Source organism: Elephas maximus, chromosome 3, assembly GCF_024166365.1.
Source record: "Elephas maximus indicus isolate mEleMax1 chromosome 3, mEleMax1 primary haplotype, whole genome shotgun sequence".
Classification (NCBI taxonomy): domain Eukaryota; kingdom Metazoa; phylum Chordata; class Mammalia; order Proboscidea; family Elephantidae; genus Elephas; species Elephas maximus.
Genome location: NC_064821.1, coordinates 79,465,718 through 79,481,108, shown reverse-complemented (window position 1 = coordinate 79,481,108; position 15,391 = coordinate 79,465,718). Strand labels below are relative to the sequence as shown.

Here is a 15,391-nt window from a genome sequence, read left to right as displayed (position 1 = left end):
GGAACTTCTGGAGTAAAGGGCTAAAGTGATGTGGGGTGGTGGGACCTGTTTTAGATGGGGTGTCAGAGGGGGCCTCTCTGAGGAGGTGACATTTGAGCTAGGCCTTAACGGGATGAAGGAGCGAGCAATGTGGAGATCTGGGGGGAAAACATTCCAGGCAGAGGGACCAACAAGAGCAAAGGCGCTGAGTTGGGAATGAGCTTTTTCGTGCTCCAGGAACAGCAAAAACAAAGGGTGGCAGGATCAGACTGAACTAGGCAGAGCGCGGTAGATGACGCTGGAGAGGTATGGGGGCCAGAGGAGGTAGGGCCTTACCAACTCTGGAGTCACTGAGTGATGCAAACAGTTAACATGCTCAGCTGCTAACTGAAAGGGTGGAGGTTTGAGCCTACCCAGAGGCTCCTTGGAAGAAAGGCCTGGTGATCTACTTCCAAAAAATCAGCCAGTGAAAGCCCTATGGAGCGTGCGGTTCTACTCTGATGACACACGTGGGGTTGCCATGAGTTGGAATTGACTGTAACTGGGTGTTTTAACAACTCTATTCAGGGGGTGGATTTTATTTTGGGTCTAATGGGAAGCTATCTGAAAGTTTTAAGCAGGGAAGTTCTACAACCCTGTGGTTAGTTAATTATTTTATCTTTCATCTGATATACTTTTTCTTTTTTAAAAGTTCACTCTGGCTGCAATATGGAAAACTATAGAATTGTAAGAGTAGAAGTACAAAAGCAGTTAGGAAGCTGCTGTTGTAGCCTTGATGAGTTCTGATGGTCACTTCACTGAATTGGCTAGTGGTGGAGGTGGTGAGAAGCAGTCAGATCCTGGGTATATTTCTAAAGGTAGAACTTGCCTGAGTTGTTGATGAATTAGATGTAGGGTATGAGGGGAAAAAATAGGAGCCAGGAATAAGCCCTTGGTTTTTATTCTGAGAAGCTGGTTAGGCTCCTCTTGGCTGTGACAGTTTCTTAGACTTTCCTTGTTTTGATGCCCTTGAAAATTTTGAGGAGTACTGGTCTGATATTTTGTAGAGTGACTCTCCACTTGGTGTGTCTGATGTTCTTCTCATGATTAGACCAGGGTTATGGTTTTTTGGGAGGAAGACCACAAAGGTGAAATATTATTATGTCATAGCAAGGGTGCGTGCCGTCCCCATGACTTAACGCTGTTGATGTGAACCTTGATCACCTGGTTGAGGTAGTGTTTGTCAGGTTTCTCCACTGTGAAGTTACTCTTTCCCTGCTTTCCATACTGTGTTCTTTGGAAGGAAGTCACTATACACAGTCCACACTTAAGAAGTAGGGAGTTATACTCCACTTCTTGAGGGAGGAGTGTCTAATAAATTATCTGGAATTCTGCTTGGAGATTGGTCTAGTTTCCCCCATTTATTTATTTGTTTACTCATTTATATCAGTATGGACTCACGAATATTTATTTTATACTTTGGGTTATAGTCCAGTACTTCTTTATTTACTTTGTTGCCCAAATCCTTCCAGCTTTGGCCATTAGACACTCTTTCAGTTGAGTCCTGTGTCCCTTTGAGATACCCCCATCATCGTGAGGTTTTTTGTTTTGTTTAGCTTTATTTGAGCACTGCCTTGTTTTCTGGCACGATAAGATGCTCCAGGCTTATTTTGTATATTTCCTGCCTCACTCCTAGAGTCAGCCATTTCTTTAAGGAGCTCTGTTTCTTTTATTGGGAAGTGGTATTAGAGACCAAGCTCTGGGCTCTAGACATGTTCCTTACAACACTCCTGACGTGTAGTTGCTCCTAGGCCCTTCCAGCCAACAGAGCAAGGAAGTTTCTGTGTGTGTACTAAGCTGTATATATACATATATCTATAAAGATTTCTCTATGTGACTGTCTCTGTCAGTATTAATCTACAATGAGCTTATACTTATGTCTCCAACTCTAATCCATCACCAGATGGCTCATTCTAGCATCCTCCCTTTGTTTATCCCTAACCTTCAACAGTGAGAAACCTGGCTCCCACCATCCACCATCCATTTACTTAATTGTGCAACTCCAAATTACATGCATAGTGGTTTTGGAATTGTTAACCTCTACCTCCATGGATACAGTACTTAAGTACAATTCCTTTTGCATTTTGCCTTACAAACTGCACTCATTTCCAGAATTATTTAGGTTAGCACCTTTTCCCCATCTCGTCAGTGAGGTTTCATGTATTTGTAACACAGACAGATTCTTTGTCACAGCCTGTATTCCATCCTAGGATACCTTGAGTGCCTGAATAATTTTTAAAAATTTGCATACATTAAGGTTTACTCTTTGAATTGTAAATTTCTGTGGATTTTGACAAATGCATAGTGTCATGTATCCATCTTTATGGTATACAGAATCATTTAAGCCTGTGCTTCACCCGTTCAACCCCTTGCCCCAAACCCGTGGCAACCACTGATCTGTTTACTATTTCTATGTTGTTGTTGTTAGGTACCATTGAGTCAGTTCCGACTCAAAGTGACCAACCCTGTGTATAACAGAAGGAAACACTGCCTGGTCTGCGCCATCCTCATAGTCATTGCTGTGTTTGAGCTCGTTGTAGCCACTGTGTCAGTCCATCTCGTTGAGGGTCATCCGCTTTTTTGCTGACCCTCTACTTTACCAGGCATAATGTCCTTCTCCAGGGATTGGTCCCTCCTGATAACGTGCCCAAAGTAGGTAGGAGACAAAGTCTCACCATCCTTGCTTCTATAGTTGTGCCTTTTCCAGAATGTCATATAATTGGAATCGTATAGTACGTTGCCTTTTCAGACTGGCTTCTTTCACTTAGCAATATGTATTTAAGATTTATCCATGCCTGTTTGTGTCTTGATAGCTCATTCTTTTTATTGCTGAGTAGTATTCCATTGTATGGATGTACCACAGTTTGTTTATCTGTTTACCTATTGAAGGGCATCTTGATTGTTTCCAGGTTTTGGCAATTATGAATAAAGCCACTATTAAATTTTACATGCAGGTTTTTGTGTGGACATACACTTTTAATAAGTTGGGTAAATACCCAAGAGTATGATTGCTGGGTTCATATGGTAAGACTGTGTTAGCTTTGTAAGAAACTGTCAAACTCTCTTGCAAAGTGGCTGCACCATTTTGCATTCCTGCCAGCAATGAATGAGAGTTTTCGTTGCTCCACATCCTTGCCAGCGGCTGCTACTGTCAGGTTTTTGGATTTCAGCCATTCCAATAGGTGTCCCTGTAGGTCTTTCAGTTCCTCAAATACCTTAGTTCTCTAAGCTCTATAGATCAGTGGGAATAAAGCGGGAGAGGTGGAATCCAATTGGGGATTTGGTTTCCTGAAATAATTAACTGACCATGAGGTTGTAGAACTCTAGAAACAACCTTTTGTAGTTTTCCCTTCATCCATTTTTTTTTTCTGTGCTGAAGGCAATGGAAGATTTCCTGAAACATTCTTAAAGAATCTACAGACTTGAACTTGGATGTTATGTATTTATAAGGCACATAAGGGGTTCAGGTTCATTCATTCCTTCATCCAGTATTTCCTGTCAAATTGTTGAGTGTTTGCACTACTTACAACATGCTGGGCGATGTCCTGGCTGGTGGGAATACAGTGATAAGTCTTTTCACCAGGAAGCTTACAGTCTAACTAGGAAGACAGTTACATTACACAGCAATCAAGGAAGGTTATAATGGAGAAGTATAGGGGGCTATGGGAACACCGAAGTCTGGGCATCTGACCAATCTAAGGGCAGAGGAGGCTTCATGGAAGAAGTGACCTCTAAGATACAGCCTTTAGGAGGAGTCAGCTAACTGTGGTCTGTGGGCCAAATCTGCTGCCTGTTTTTGTACTGCCCATGAGCTAAGGATGGTTTTTATATTTTTAAATGGTTGAAAAGAAAAGAGAATAATATTTTGTGACACATGAAAATTATGATATTCACAAATGGTCAACAGACACATGAAAATATGCTCAACATCATTAGCCATCAGAGATATGTAAATCAAAATCACAATGAGATACCATTTCACTCCCGTAAGAATGGCCAAGATGAAAGAAAAAAGGAAAATAGCAAATGTTGGAGGGGATGTGGAGAAATTGGAATGCTCATTCATTGCTGGTGGGAATGCAAAATGGTACAGCTGTTGTAGAAAACAGCCTGGCAGTTCCTCAGAAAACTAGAGGTAGAGCTACCATATGTCCAGCCATTTCCACTCCTATATATATACCCTGGGGATCTAACAGAAGTGACAGCAATAGACATGTGCACACACTATGTTCATCACAGTGCTACTCACAGTAGCAAAAAGATTGAAACAACATACGTGCCCATGTGGTGCAATAGATTGCTTTTATATGACTTTGTAGCCATGGTCTTGTAACTTGCACCACAAAATTGGGTGGGACCATGCAGATAAGGAGCTTGTGGCCCACCAAGGGAATTGAACAGTTGCTACTAATGCAAGTAAGGTGCGTGGAACCCTTGTGGGGCTGGGACCGTGCAAAAAAGGTGTGTGGAACCCTAATGAGATTGGTCAGTTTTGCTATCATGCTAGGATTAAAATGAGCCATCCTAGCAACGGAAAGGGGGGACCTCACTACTACCAAGAAAGAAGAGCTAGGAGTGGAGTGCATCCTTTTCATCTGGGATTCATGTGCTGAGAATTTCCTAGATCCAGGAGACAGAGAGAGAAGGCTGTAACACTGGAGACAAAAGAGGCAGCGAGAAGCAGCAGTATAGAAACATATGCAGCAGAGGCAACAAAACTAGGAGACCAGCAGGAGACAGCTTATTGGGCTTCCTGGCCCACAGGGCGAGAAAACTGAGCACTTTTGGGCAGGGGGCTTGCTGGGGAGTGAGGTGCCCCTGGGCACTTGTTGCAGAGCTAGGCTTGCTGACCCATGGAGCTAGAGAGCTGAGTGTCTTAGGCGCCAAGGCTTACTGGTGGAATGAGGTGCCCCCAGGCACTTATGGCAGAGCTGTAACACTTGTCAGAGCAGGGCAGAGGCCAGTTGGCCCAAGAGGCCTGAAGGGAGAGGCTTGCCTGCGGGCACTGCTGAGAAGCTGTCTTGACCAAAGAATTGTATCCTGAGTCATTTTCTGAGGCTGAATTGTAAACTGTTACTTCCCTAATAAACCCCATAGTCATAAGTATGCTCTGTGAGTTCTGTGTGGTTACTGCAATGAATTATCGAACCCAGCAAACAAGTAGAGGGTGCTATAGAAGGGACTGCTGGTGTCAGAACTGGTAAAAAGGTTAGAGAGAGGAGGTACGTCTGCCCTCTGCCCCTAGGAATCAGCTTTGGGCTGATGCTGTTGGTGATTCTCTCTCTCCTTTGTGAAATTAGAGGCCAGACGCCCCCACCAGGCGACTGTTTTTACAGCCCACCAGGGGATGAATGGATAAGTAAAATGTGGTGTGTGCATACAATGGAATACTACTCAGCGATAAAGAAAAATGAATTCCCAAAACATCTTGGAACATGGACCTGAAGGACATTATGTTGATCAAAATAAGCCAATCACAAAAAAACAAATATTGTGTGTTCTTAACTTTATGAAATGACATGAACAAGTAAATATACAGAAACTAAAAAAAAATTATATGATACTCAAATTTCAGTGTCCATAAATAAAGCTTTATTGGAACACGACCATTCTCTTGAGCACTTTTGCGGAGTAGTTGCAGCAGTGACCCTCTGGCCCACAAGGCCTGAAATATTTACTATCTGGTCCTTTACAGAAATGGTTTGCCGACCCCTAGCCTACAGCATAAGTAGGAGTTAGTCTTGTAAAGCAGAATCAGGAAGAGGAAAGTTGGTTTCTGATGGGATCTTTGTATAACTGCAGTTACTAAAGTACATTAAAAAAAAAAAACCCATTGCCACTGAGTCGATTTTAACTCATAGTGACCCTCCCTGTGTACTGTTATATAGGAGACCTGTACTCCATAGGGCTTTCATGGCTGTAATCTTTATGGAAGCAGATTGCCAGAACTTTCTTCCATGGCGTCGCTGGGTAGATTTGAACCGCCAACCTTTAAGTTAATAGTCAAGTGCAGACCATTTGTGCCAGGCGGGGAGACTAGTTGAGGTTTTTGCAGCCATCCAAGTAAGATGTTGGTAACTTGGACTAGTCCAGTGATACTGGGGTTAAGAGTATATTGATTTGAGAGACATTTAGGAAGCAAAATTGAAAGGCCTTGGTGATTGATTGGAAGGATTAAAATGTAATTATTTTCATATTTCAAACAGTTGTCTTTTTTTTTTCCAACTCCAAAGTTTGTTTTTTCTGGTTCACGTGAATGCACAGTTGAAAAAAAAATCCTTGTTTAGTAATATTCTTCAGAGCAAAATTCTTCAGTGGTGTTTCATGCCTCCAGTAACCCTTCCCGTAACTTGTAACTTGTGTATTGAAGCTGTAACTCAGCGGGGCCTCCTCATGCTGTTCCCTGCTGACAAGGGATTTGGTTTTTAAGTAGCAGAGAAGCTATTGGCAAATTAATTTTCCCTTTCCAGTTTATCTTGGTTTAAAATTTTCCCCCAAATATTTCTTTGTTGGGAGTCCTCAGGTTTTTTGTTTTCAAGGCAGTTTGTTGGAATTCATTCCCTAGAGCACTTAGACCTTTTCCAGTTTTATATCTCTGACCTTTGCCTTTTTCGTCTTCAGAGTTGAAGCCTCACTGGCAGTCGATGGTAATAAGATTGTTATATTTTATAATGTGTTTCATGAGTTTCAAAGTGCTTACTCACATGTCAGCACACTTTATTCCTGCAGCAAACCTGTGAGGAGGGCAGGACAAGTCAAGTAGCTGGAATTAAAAGAGGTTGAATGACTTGCCCAAAGTCAAAAGGTCAATAAATAGAGCAGGTGGTCGAACTTAGGTTATCAGATCGCATCGTTTTATTTTTTCTAAAATGCACTCTATCTCCAATAAAAGGGAGTTACACTAGCTGGACTAGTTAAGCCTTCAGCAGTAAAGGCACCCAGATGAAATGCTTTCTTCCTTTGTATGCTCTGTGGGAGCTTCAGCCAGACACTGGCACGGGCCTTTCCTCAGCTTTTGAGCCATATGTGGACTGCCAGTAATTCCTAGACGACAAATTGAGAAGCTGTGACCTATATGTTAAAGTGTATATATGTGTATTTTAATTCTTCCCCCTCCTCTTAGGTGGTTCTAACTTTGACAATTCGAGGCCAAATGGGAAAGGTGTGCTTGGAGACCAAGGCTCCTGGAGCCAGGATAAACCAGAAAACGTGTTCACAAGGTAATGAAGTCTCCCTTCATTTTGTACCCCTAGGACTGTGGTTCTCCTCCTCCGTAGAACTGAGGCCATTGCTGTGTGTGCTGTAGTGGTCACAGGGTAGCTGGCCTAGGAAATGTTCTTCACAATAGCTGACGTTTAGCGAGCACTTACTGTGACGCCAGGCACCATGCTAAGTGCTCGGACATTACCATCTTTGTTTTACAGCTCAGGTGAAGAGAGGTGATGTAACTCACCCACGGTCCCAGAACTAGCAAGTAGGGGATCTAGGATTTGAAACTGGCAGTCTAACCCCATTTTAGAAATGTATAAGATTAGAAACATTTTGAGTTCTTTCTCCCATTCTTTTAGGAGCCCTGGTGGCAGAGTGGTTAAGAGTTAGGCTGCTAACCAGAAGGTTGGCAGTTCAAGCCTACCAGCCGCTCCATGGAAACCTGTGGGGCAGTTCTGCTTTTTCCTGTAGGGTCCCTATGAGCCAGAATCAACTCCAGGGGAATGGGTTTTGGTTTTCCTTTTTTATTTACTCCTTTTTTTTTTTTTAAGTCTGTACTCCAGTGCCCCCTACTGATCATAGTGGGAATCATCTGGCAAAGATAAAACCACTTATTTGTGTCAGTATTTTAATTATATTGGAAACCCTGGTGGTGTAGTGGTTAAGTGCTACAGCTGCTAACCAAAGGGTCGGCAGTTTGAATCTGCCAGGCGCTCCTTGGAAACTCTATGGGGCAGTTCTACTCTGTCCTATAGGGTCGCTATGAGTCGGAATCGACTCCATGGCAGTGGGTTTGGTTTTTTGGCAGGTATCTTAATTCATTAAGTAATCTTCAACAAATGTTTCTTGAGCAGTTATATACAATTCTGTTAGGTAAATATGTAACATTTTGATTAACTTTTAATGTTGGCATTTGAATAATTTTCAGTAAGACTATAAATAGTTTTGTGAACATTGCCTTTCTTTTTATTTTGAATTTATCCTTGTTTAATAGATTTATGGAACTAGAATTATCAAGTCAAAGAATCTGGATAGTTTTGTAACCTTGTCTTGTGACACTAGTGTGCAGAAAGTGCACTGTCAGGTCTGAATTCTAATCCAGACTCTGCCACCACCTAGCTGGGAATCATTGATGATGCTGGGTCTCGTTTGCGAAATAATGGGATTAGATTTAGAAGGTCTTCAAGATCATCTCCTGGTCTGAGGTTTTATGAGTCTGTTATCAGAAAGGAGCCCTGGTGGTGCAGTGGTTAAGAGCTCAGCTGCTAACCAAAAGGTCGGCAGTTTGAATTCACTAGCCACTTCTTGGAAACCCTATGGGGCAGTTCTCCTCTGTCCTGTGGGGTCACTATGAGTCGGAATCAACTAAATGGTAACAGGTTTGGTTTGGTTTGGGTTATTATCAGAGAAATCCCCAGAAAGACTCTACCAATAGTTACTATGTAATCAACAGTGTATAAACTCACAATTCAACATAGAAATAGTGTGGTTTTTTAATAAGAAAATTTTACCTTGGCCTCCTTTAGTGTTTTGCAACTCAGATGCTTGTGCGTGGAAACTTTGAGCTTTTTATTCATTGTGTTCTGTCGTGGAGGACTCATCAAAATCCGATCATTTTTTTGTGTATGTTTCCAGACAGAATAAATCCAAGTCTGAAATTACCGACATGGTTCGCTCTTCTACTATCACAGTGTCAGACAAGGCTCATATTTTATCAATGCAGAAGTTTGGACTGCGAGATACAATTGTGAAATCACAGCTAGTACAGAAAGAAGAGGATTATACCTATCTTCAAAACTTCAGGTAGCTAACTGGGTCTTAGACTGTTTTCTAAGTGAAATGATCATTCAGCTCTGAAATTGGAACACTTCCCTCCCTTGTACCCTGGATTTGGAAGCAAATCATTTTATAGACTCTCTCCCATCATTTTCTAAATCAGTGGTTTTTTCTTCATCCTTTTTTTTTTTTAGGAATTTTTTTTTAAATTAGTAGACTTCACATTTTTAGAGTAGTTTTAGGTTTACAAAAAAATTGAGCAGAAGGTACAGAGAGTTCCCGTCTTCCTCATTCCCCTGACACACACAGTTTCCCCTATTATTAATGTCTTGCATTAGTGTGGTACATTTGTTACAACTGATGAAGAAATATTGATACATTATTATTAACTGAAGTCCATAGTTTGGAGTTCACTCTTTGTGTTGTACACGAATGAGCTTTGACAAATGTGTAATATCATGTATCCATCATTATGGTGTCGTACAGCATGGCTTCACTGCCCTAAAAATCCCCTGTGCTCCGCCTGTTTAGTCTTCCTTTCCTCCCCGCAACCACTTACTTCTTACTGTCTCTGTGGTTTTGCCTTTTTTAGAATGCTATATAGTTGCAAACATATAGTATGTAGCCTTTTGAAACTGGCATCTTTCACTTAGCAATATATATTTAAGATTCTCACATGTCTTTTCACAGCTTGATAGCTTGTTTCTTTTTATAGCTGAATAATATTCTATTGTGTGGATGTACTACAGTTCCTTTTATTCACCTGTTGAGGTACATCTTGATCGTGTCCATGAATGTAGCTGCTGTAACGTTCGTATACGGGTTTTTGTGTAGACGTAAGTTTTCAACTCATTTGGGTAAATACCAAGGAGCACAATTGCTGGGTCATATGGTGAGACTACACTTAGTTTTGTAAGAAACCGGCAAACTGTCTTCCATGGTGGCTATGCCAGCAATAAATGAGAGTTCCAGCTGTCCCCCATCCTTGTCAGCATTTGGTGTTGTCGGTGTTTTAGATTTTAGCCATTCTGGTGGGTGTGTAGTGATACCTCATTGTTGTTTTAATTTGCGGTCCCATTTGATGTTTAACATCTTTTCATATAACTTTCATGCTTTTTTAGCAAGTGTCTGTTCTGGCCAGGCACTATGGTGAGTGTGGTATAGTGGGAGAGACACAACTTGCAAAGAGTTACAGAAATATTTGCAGAGATACATAGGTACAGAAGAGGGAGTGATATCCTAATTTTTGTGTAATAGTCTGAGGGTTTTTTTTATTCCCTTAGTCATTCTGAAGAAAGTCACTTAAAATGAAGTTAGTTGGTATTTTCATAATCTTTTTAGACAGAATTACTGAAAGTTAAATGAATTAAAGTTTCAGGATTCCTCTTGATCTTTTTAAATCATTGCAATGGGGCTATATGACAAAGTAACATTATTTCTAGGGATATAAATAGTAAATTATGAAAAACAGCCTTTTGGACACTGGTGTTGCTTTTCTACAGAAAGTAATTACCGAGACGCTTCTCAGTTTTTCCTTTCAGTGGCATACACAAGGTAAAGAATCATTTTGTGGATTACGGCTCTATAATGGCTGTTAAAAGGAAATAGCAATATTCAGAGGACATCTATACTGTTTATTGTTATTATCACAAGAGCAACAAATGTCATGGCAGGTTGTAAGCCATCCCTTGGTGCTAGTCATTGGTCTAGGTTAGATGTGACATTTCTTATGTCTTTAAAGTCTACTCCAGAGAGACTGAAACCAGGCCAAGTCAGCATAAAATGCTTTTTTCTGTCATCTGCAAAGCCCTTCCTAGTCATTGATTGCTTCTTTTTGTTGACAGGTTCTTTGTGGGAACATACAATGTGAACGGACAGTCCCCCAAAGAATGCCTCCAGCCGTGGCTAAGCCATGATATCCAGGCTCCAGATGTGTACTGTGTCGGGTGAGTGCTTCTCTTCTAGTCGCCTGTACGTCCTCAACAATGTACAGCGGTGGTTGAAGGGGTAGGGATGTGAGTATGTAACTGAGTATTCACAGCAGGTGAAGGAAATTGAAAAACAGGCATGTGGTTAATAGCAGCTGCCTCTCTGATGCTCTTCCTCATGGTAAACAAATTTCTGGTTTTTTAAAGCACTATTAAGAAGTGCTGTGCTTGGCATTTAAATGCTAATATTTAATTTTTCGTGTAACCATCTGTCAGAATCAGGGCATCTTGAACCGCACCTCATTATTTAGACATTTAACATTTTTTGGTCACAAAGTAAACGTATCTTTTGCCAGGGAAGGAAGGTTAACTAAAAAAAGCCCCATCAAAACAAATTCACGTAAAAAGATCAGACCTAATGGTCTGACAGAGAGTGGGGGAACCCCGGAAGCTATGGCCCCCGGATGCTCTGTTAACCCAGAACTGAAACCCTGAAGCCCACTCTTCAAAGATTAGACAGGATACTATAAAACAAAAAATAATACACGTGAAGAGTGTGCTTCTTAGTTTAGTCAAATACACGAGACCAAAGGGGTGGCTCCCGTCCAAAAGCAGGATGAAAAGCCAGGAAGGGACAGGAACTGGTCAAATGGACATAGGGAACCCACAGTGGAAAGGGGGAGTGTGCTGTCACATTGTGGGGATTGCAGCTGATGTCACAAAACAAAATACATTTTTGAATGAGAAATTAACTTGAGCTGTAAACTTTCATCTAAAGCTCAATTAAAAAAAAAAGTCAGTTTTTTTTTTTTTTTTTTTTTGCATACTTCCTGTCTTCTCACTACTGTTATAGCCACTGCTAGGGGGTGAAGGAGTAAAAGAAAACTGTATGATGTAGTGGAAAGCAGTCAAGGAATCAGACAACATATTGCATTGGGAAAATTACCAAAAAGATCTCTTTCAAGTGCTAAAAAGCAAAGATGTCACTTTGACGACAAAGGTGCGCCTGACCCAAGCCATGGTCTTTTCAGTCACCTCACATACATGCAAAAGCTGAACAGTGAAAAAGGAAGATTGAAGAATTGACACATTTGATTTGTGGTATTGGCGAAGAATATTGAACATACCATAGACTCCCAGAAGAATGAAGAAATCCATTTTAGATTTCCAAGAAATCCACAGCCAGAATGCTCCTTAGAAGTGAGGATAGCGGGACTTCATCTTGTTTACTTTGGACGCATCATCAGGAAAGACCAATCTCCAGAAAAGGACATCATGCTTGGTAAAGTAGAGGATCAGTGAACATGAGGGAAAGCCTCCTTGAGGTAGATTGACCCAGTAGCTGCAGCAGTAGGCTCAGACATACCGGTAGCTGTAAGGGTTGCACAGGAGCGGGTAGTGTATCGTTCTGTTATACACAGCGTCTTCATGTGAGTCACAGCCAACTCAGCAGCAACTAACAACAACAAAAGGTTTGAATCCCCGTTTGCCACTTGGTGCTTATGTGAACCTAACTTCCATGAGTGAGACTCTGAGGTCAGTGATCTCAGCTGTAAAATGGGGACGCATCCACTTACTTCATAGACTGCTTATGAAGAGTAAATGAGCTGAAGTTTTTGAAAGAACCTTTAAGGTCTTCGGCATGTAGTTCCTTGGCAATAGTGTTTATTTTTCTTCCCTCCTGAGGGTCCTGCATTTGAGCCAGAAAGTTAGGACTTATGTACCTAAACCAGTCTGGGAACATGTCATATGATCTTTCTCCACTCCCTTACTGGTTGCTTGGTTGCTTCTCCCCACAGGTTCCAAGAGCTCGATCTGAGTAAGGAAGCCTTTTTCTTTCATGATACCCCAAAGGAGGAAGAGTGGTTTAAAGCTGTATCAGATGGTCTTCATCCAGATGCCAAATATGCAAAGGTAACAGAGGAGTTACTAATAACCAAACCCGTTGCCATCAAGTTGATTCTCACTCATAACGACTCTGTAGGACAGAGTGGAACTGACCCACAGGGTTTCCAAGGAGCGGCTGGTGGATTCGAACTCCCAACCTTTTTGGTTAGCAGCTGAATGCTTAACCACTGCACCACCTAATTTTATGGTGCCACGCAGGGAAGTTTTAAGATAATTTTTCACTTTATCATGTTGTTAACTGCTGTCGTGTCAGCGTCCAACTCATGGTAACCCCATGCACAATAGGATCAGACCGTCGTGATCCACGGGGTTTTCACTGGCCTTTCTTCCTAATCTGTCTTACTCTGAAAGCATCATAACAACATGCAAACCTCCACCGAATGTGGGTAGTGTCTGTGTTTGAGGTACATTGGCTGGGAATTGAACCTTGGTCTCCCACATAGAAGGTGAGAATTGTACCTCTGAACCATCACTGCCCTCAGCTTTTATCACATAGGATGAACCTTATAACATAATGCTGAGTGAAGTCAGTCAGTCCTAATTGTCCTGGTATTTTCAGTTCCCGATCTTCTAGGAGGGGTGTCTGTGGGTGGGAAAGATGAAAGGTCTCGGCAGCACTGTAGGCTATTTAGTTTATCACGTAGTGTGAGGAGTCAAACCCTGTGAGTATGGAGAAGGAGATATATCAATACCCTCAGCCAGCTTTGGGCTATTTATTCCTGTTTTCAATTTCTGTTTAATGCCATGACTTGAATAGGCTCTGTTGTTTGGCTCTGCTTTCCAGGTGAAGCTCATCCGACTGGTTGGGATCATGCTGCTGCTATATGTCAAGCAAGAACATGCAGCACACATCTCAGAAGTGGAAGCGGAGACTGTGGGGACAGGAATCATGGGGAGAATGGTGAGTTCCTGCCTGGTGTGTTTGTGCTCTGAGAGCCTTGATTCCCAGGGCTTTGACCCAGCTTCTCATGGTGTAGCGACGTTCGACGGTTCTGGTACTGTAAGATGAACTGTACCCTCAACAGGGCTAGATTGAGCAGGTTATTTATAAATTGTGTTTTAGTGAGTTGCTGGCTGATTTGCCCCTAGTGTGCATCCTTGTGTTCATGTGACACTGGCGCCTCCAGTTGATTCTCCCATTTAACCCCTGGAGTATTCTACAGAGACTGTGTTGGGTCTTCAAAGAGAAGAAAGAATGCTGAAAGTAGGTGTACAACTTCCTCTTCTTCTTGAGGCTATTAAAGTGCTGCTTTCAGGTTCCACTGCAGGAGCTTAGCTTCAAGTGGAAAAGGAAGAGCATAGGATTTGCCTGTGATTCAGTGGGAAGAACATAGACTGACCTGATCGTGGTACAACATGGATGAACCTTGAAAACATGCTGAGTGAAATAAGTCAGTCACAAAAGGACAAATACTGTATGATCCCACTTATATGAAGTATCTAGAATAGGCAAGTACATAGAGATCAAAGTTTATTAGTGGTTACCAGGGGTGGGAACCAGGGGTGGATGGGAGAGAGAGGGGAAAGGGAGACACAATATTTAGGGGACACCGAGCTTCTGTTAAGGGTGAGGGAAAAATCTGGGAATGGATAAGGGTGAAGGCTGATCAACATGATGAATGTAATTAATGTCACTGAACTGTAATGTGAAGTTTGTTGAAATGACAAACATTTTGTTATATATATTTACCACAAAACAAAAAACATGGACTAAGCTGGTTACGGACCCAACTTTGCCACTGGATGGTAGTCATTTTGTCTTCTTGGATTTGTTTTCTTAAAGCTGTAAAATACAGATAATAACAGCTGCTTTACTTAATCTCACAGGATTATTACGGTGACTTATTAAGAGGAAAACATTTGGAAAATTTATGGGTTTAAGTGACTGACATAATGAAGATGTGAGTCGGATTTCTGTTTCGGAATCCTCTTCCTAGGGTAACAAAGGAGGCGTGGCGATCAGGTTCCGGTTCCACAATACCAGCATCTGCGTTGTGAATTCTCACTTGGCAGCCCACACCGAAGAGTATGAGAGGAGGAACCAGGACTATAAAGACATCTGTTCCCGAATGCAGTTTTGTCAGGTTGATCCAAGCCTGCCCCCTCTCACCATTAACAAGCATGAGTGAGTCTGGACATCTATCCCATGCTTTTCATCTCGTCTGATGTGCAGAGCTGTGGGCCCTATGTTTTGTTGGGCAGGTGACTGAGGGAGGCTTCCCACTGCAGGAGCGGTAGTATCTGTCAGCTCTCAGTTACGTGTGGATTATAGCTCTTGGGAATTTTCAGTCCCCTAGCTTATCCTCTGGCAAAACCCAAAACCCAAATAAACCAAACCCATTGTCGCTGAGTCAATTCTGACTCACCGCAATCCCATATGTTACAGAGTAGAACTGCTCCATAGAATTTTCTTGGCTGTAATCTTTATAGAAGCAGATCACCAGGCCTTTCTTCCATGGTGCTGCTGGGTGGGTTCAAAACTCCAACCTTTAAGTTAGTAGTCGAGTGCAAACCATTTCTGCCACCAAAGGACCTTACCATCTGCCAGACCT

The 15,391-nt window shown here is 42.0% G+C and overlaps 1 protein-coding gene across 6 annotated transcripts in view; it reads left to right on the top strand.

The window, feature by feature from the left end:
• Positions 1–15,391, top strand: part of INPP5B (inositol polyphosphate-5-phosphatase B) — a 63,346-nt gene that overhangs the window by 30,827 nt on the left and 17,128 nt on the right. For all 6 annotated transcript variants that reach the window (XM_049878818.1, XM_049878817.1, XM_049878819.1 and 3 more), the window contains 6 exons: positions 7,142–7,238; positions 8,863–9,030; positions 10,848–10,949; positions 12,731–12,845; positions 13,624–13,740; positions 14,777–14,964. In XM_049878818.1, the coding sequence (XP_049734775.1) occupies positions 7,142–7,238; positions 8,863–9,030; positions 10,848–10,949; positions 12,731–12,845; positions 13,624–13,740; positions 14,777–14,964 (787 nt within the window). The remainder of the gene's footprint in view (positions 1–7,141; positions 7,239–8,862; positions 9,031–10,847; positions 10,950–12,730; positions 12,846–13,623; positions 13,741–14,776; positions 14,965–15,391) is intronic.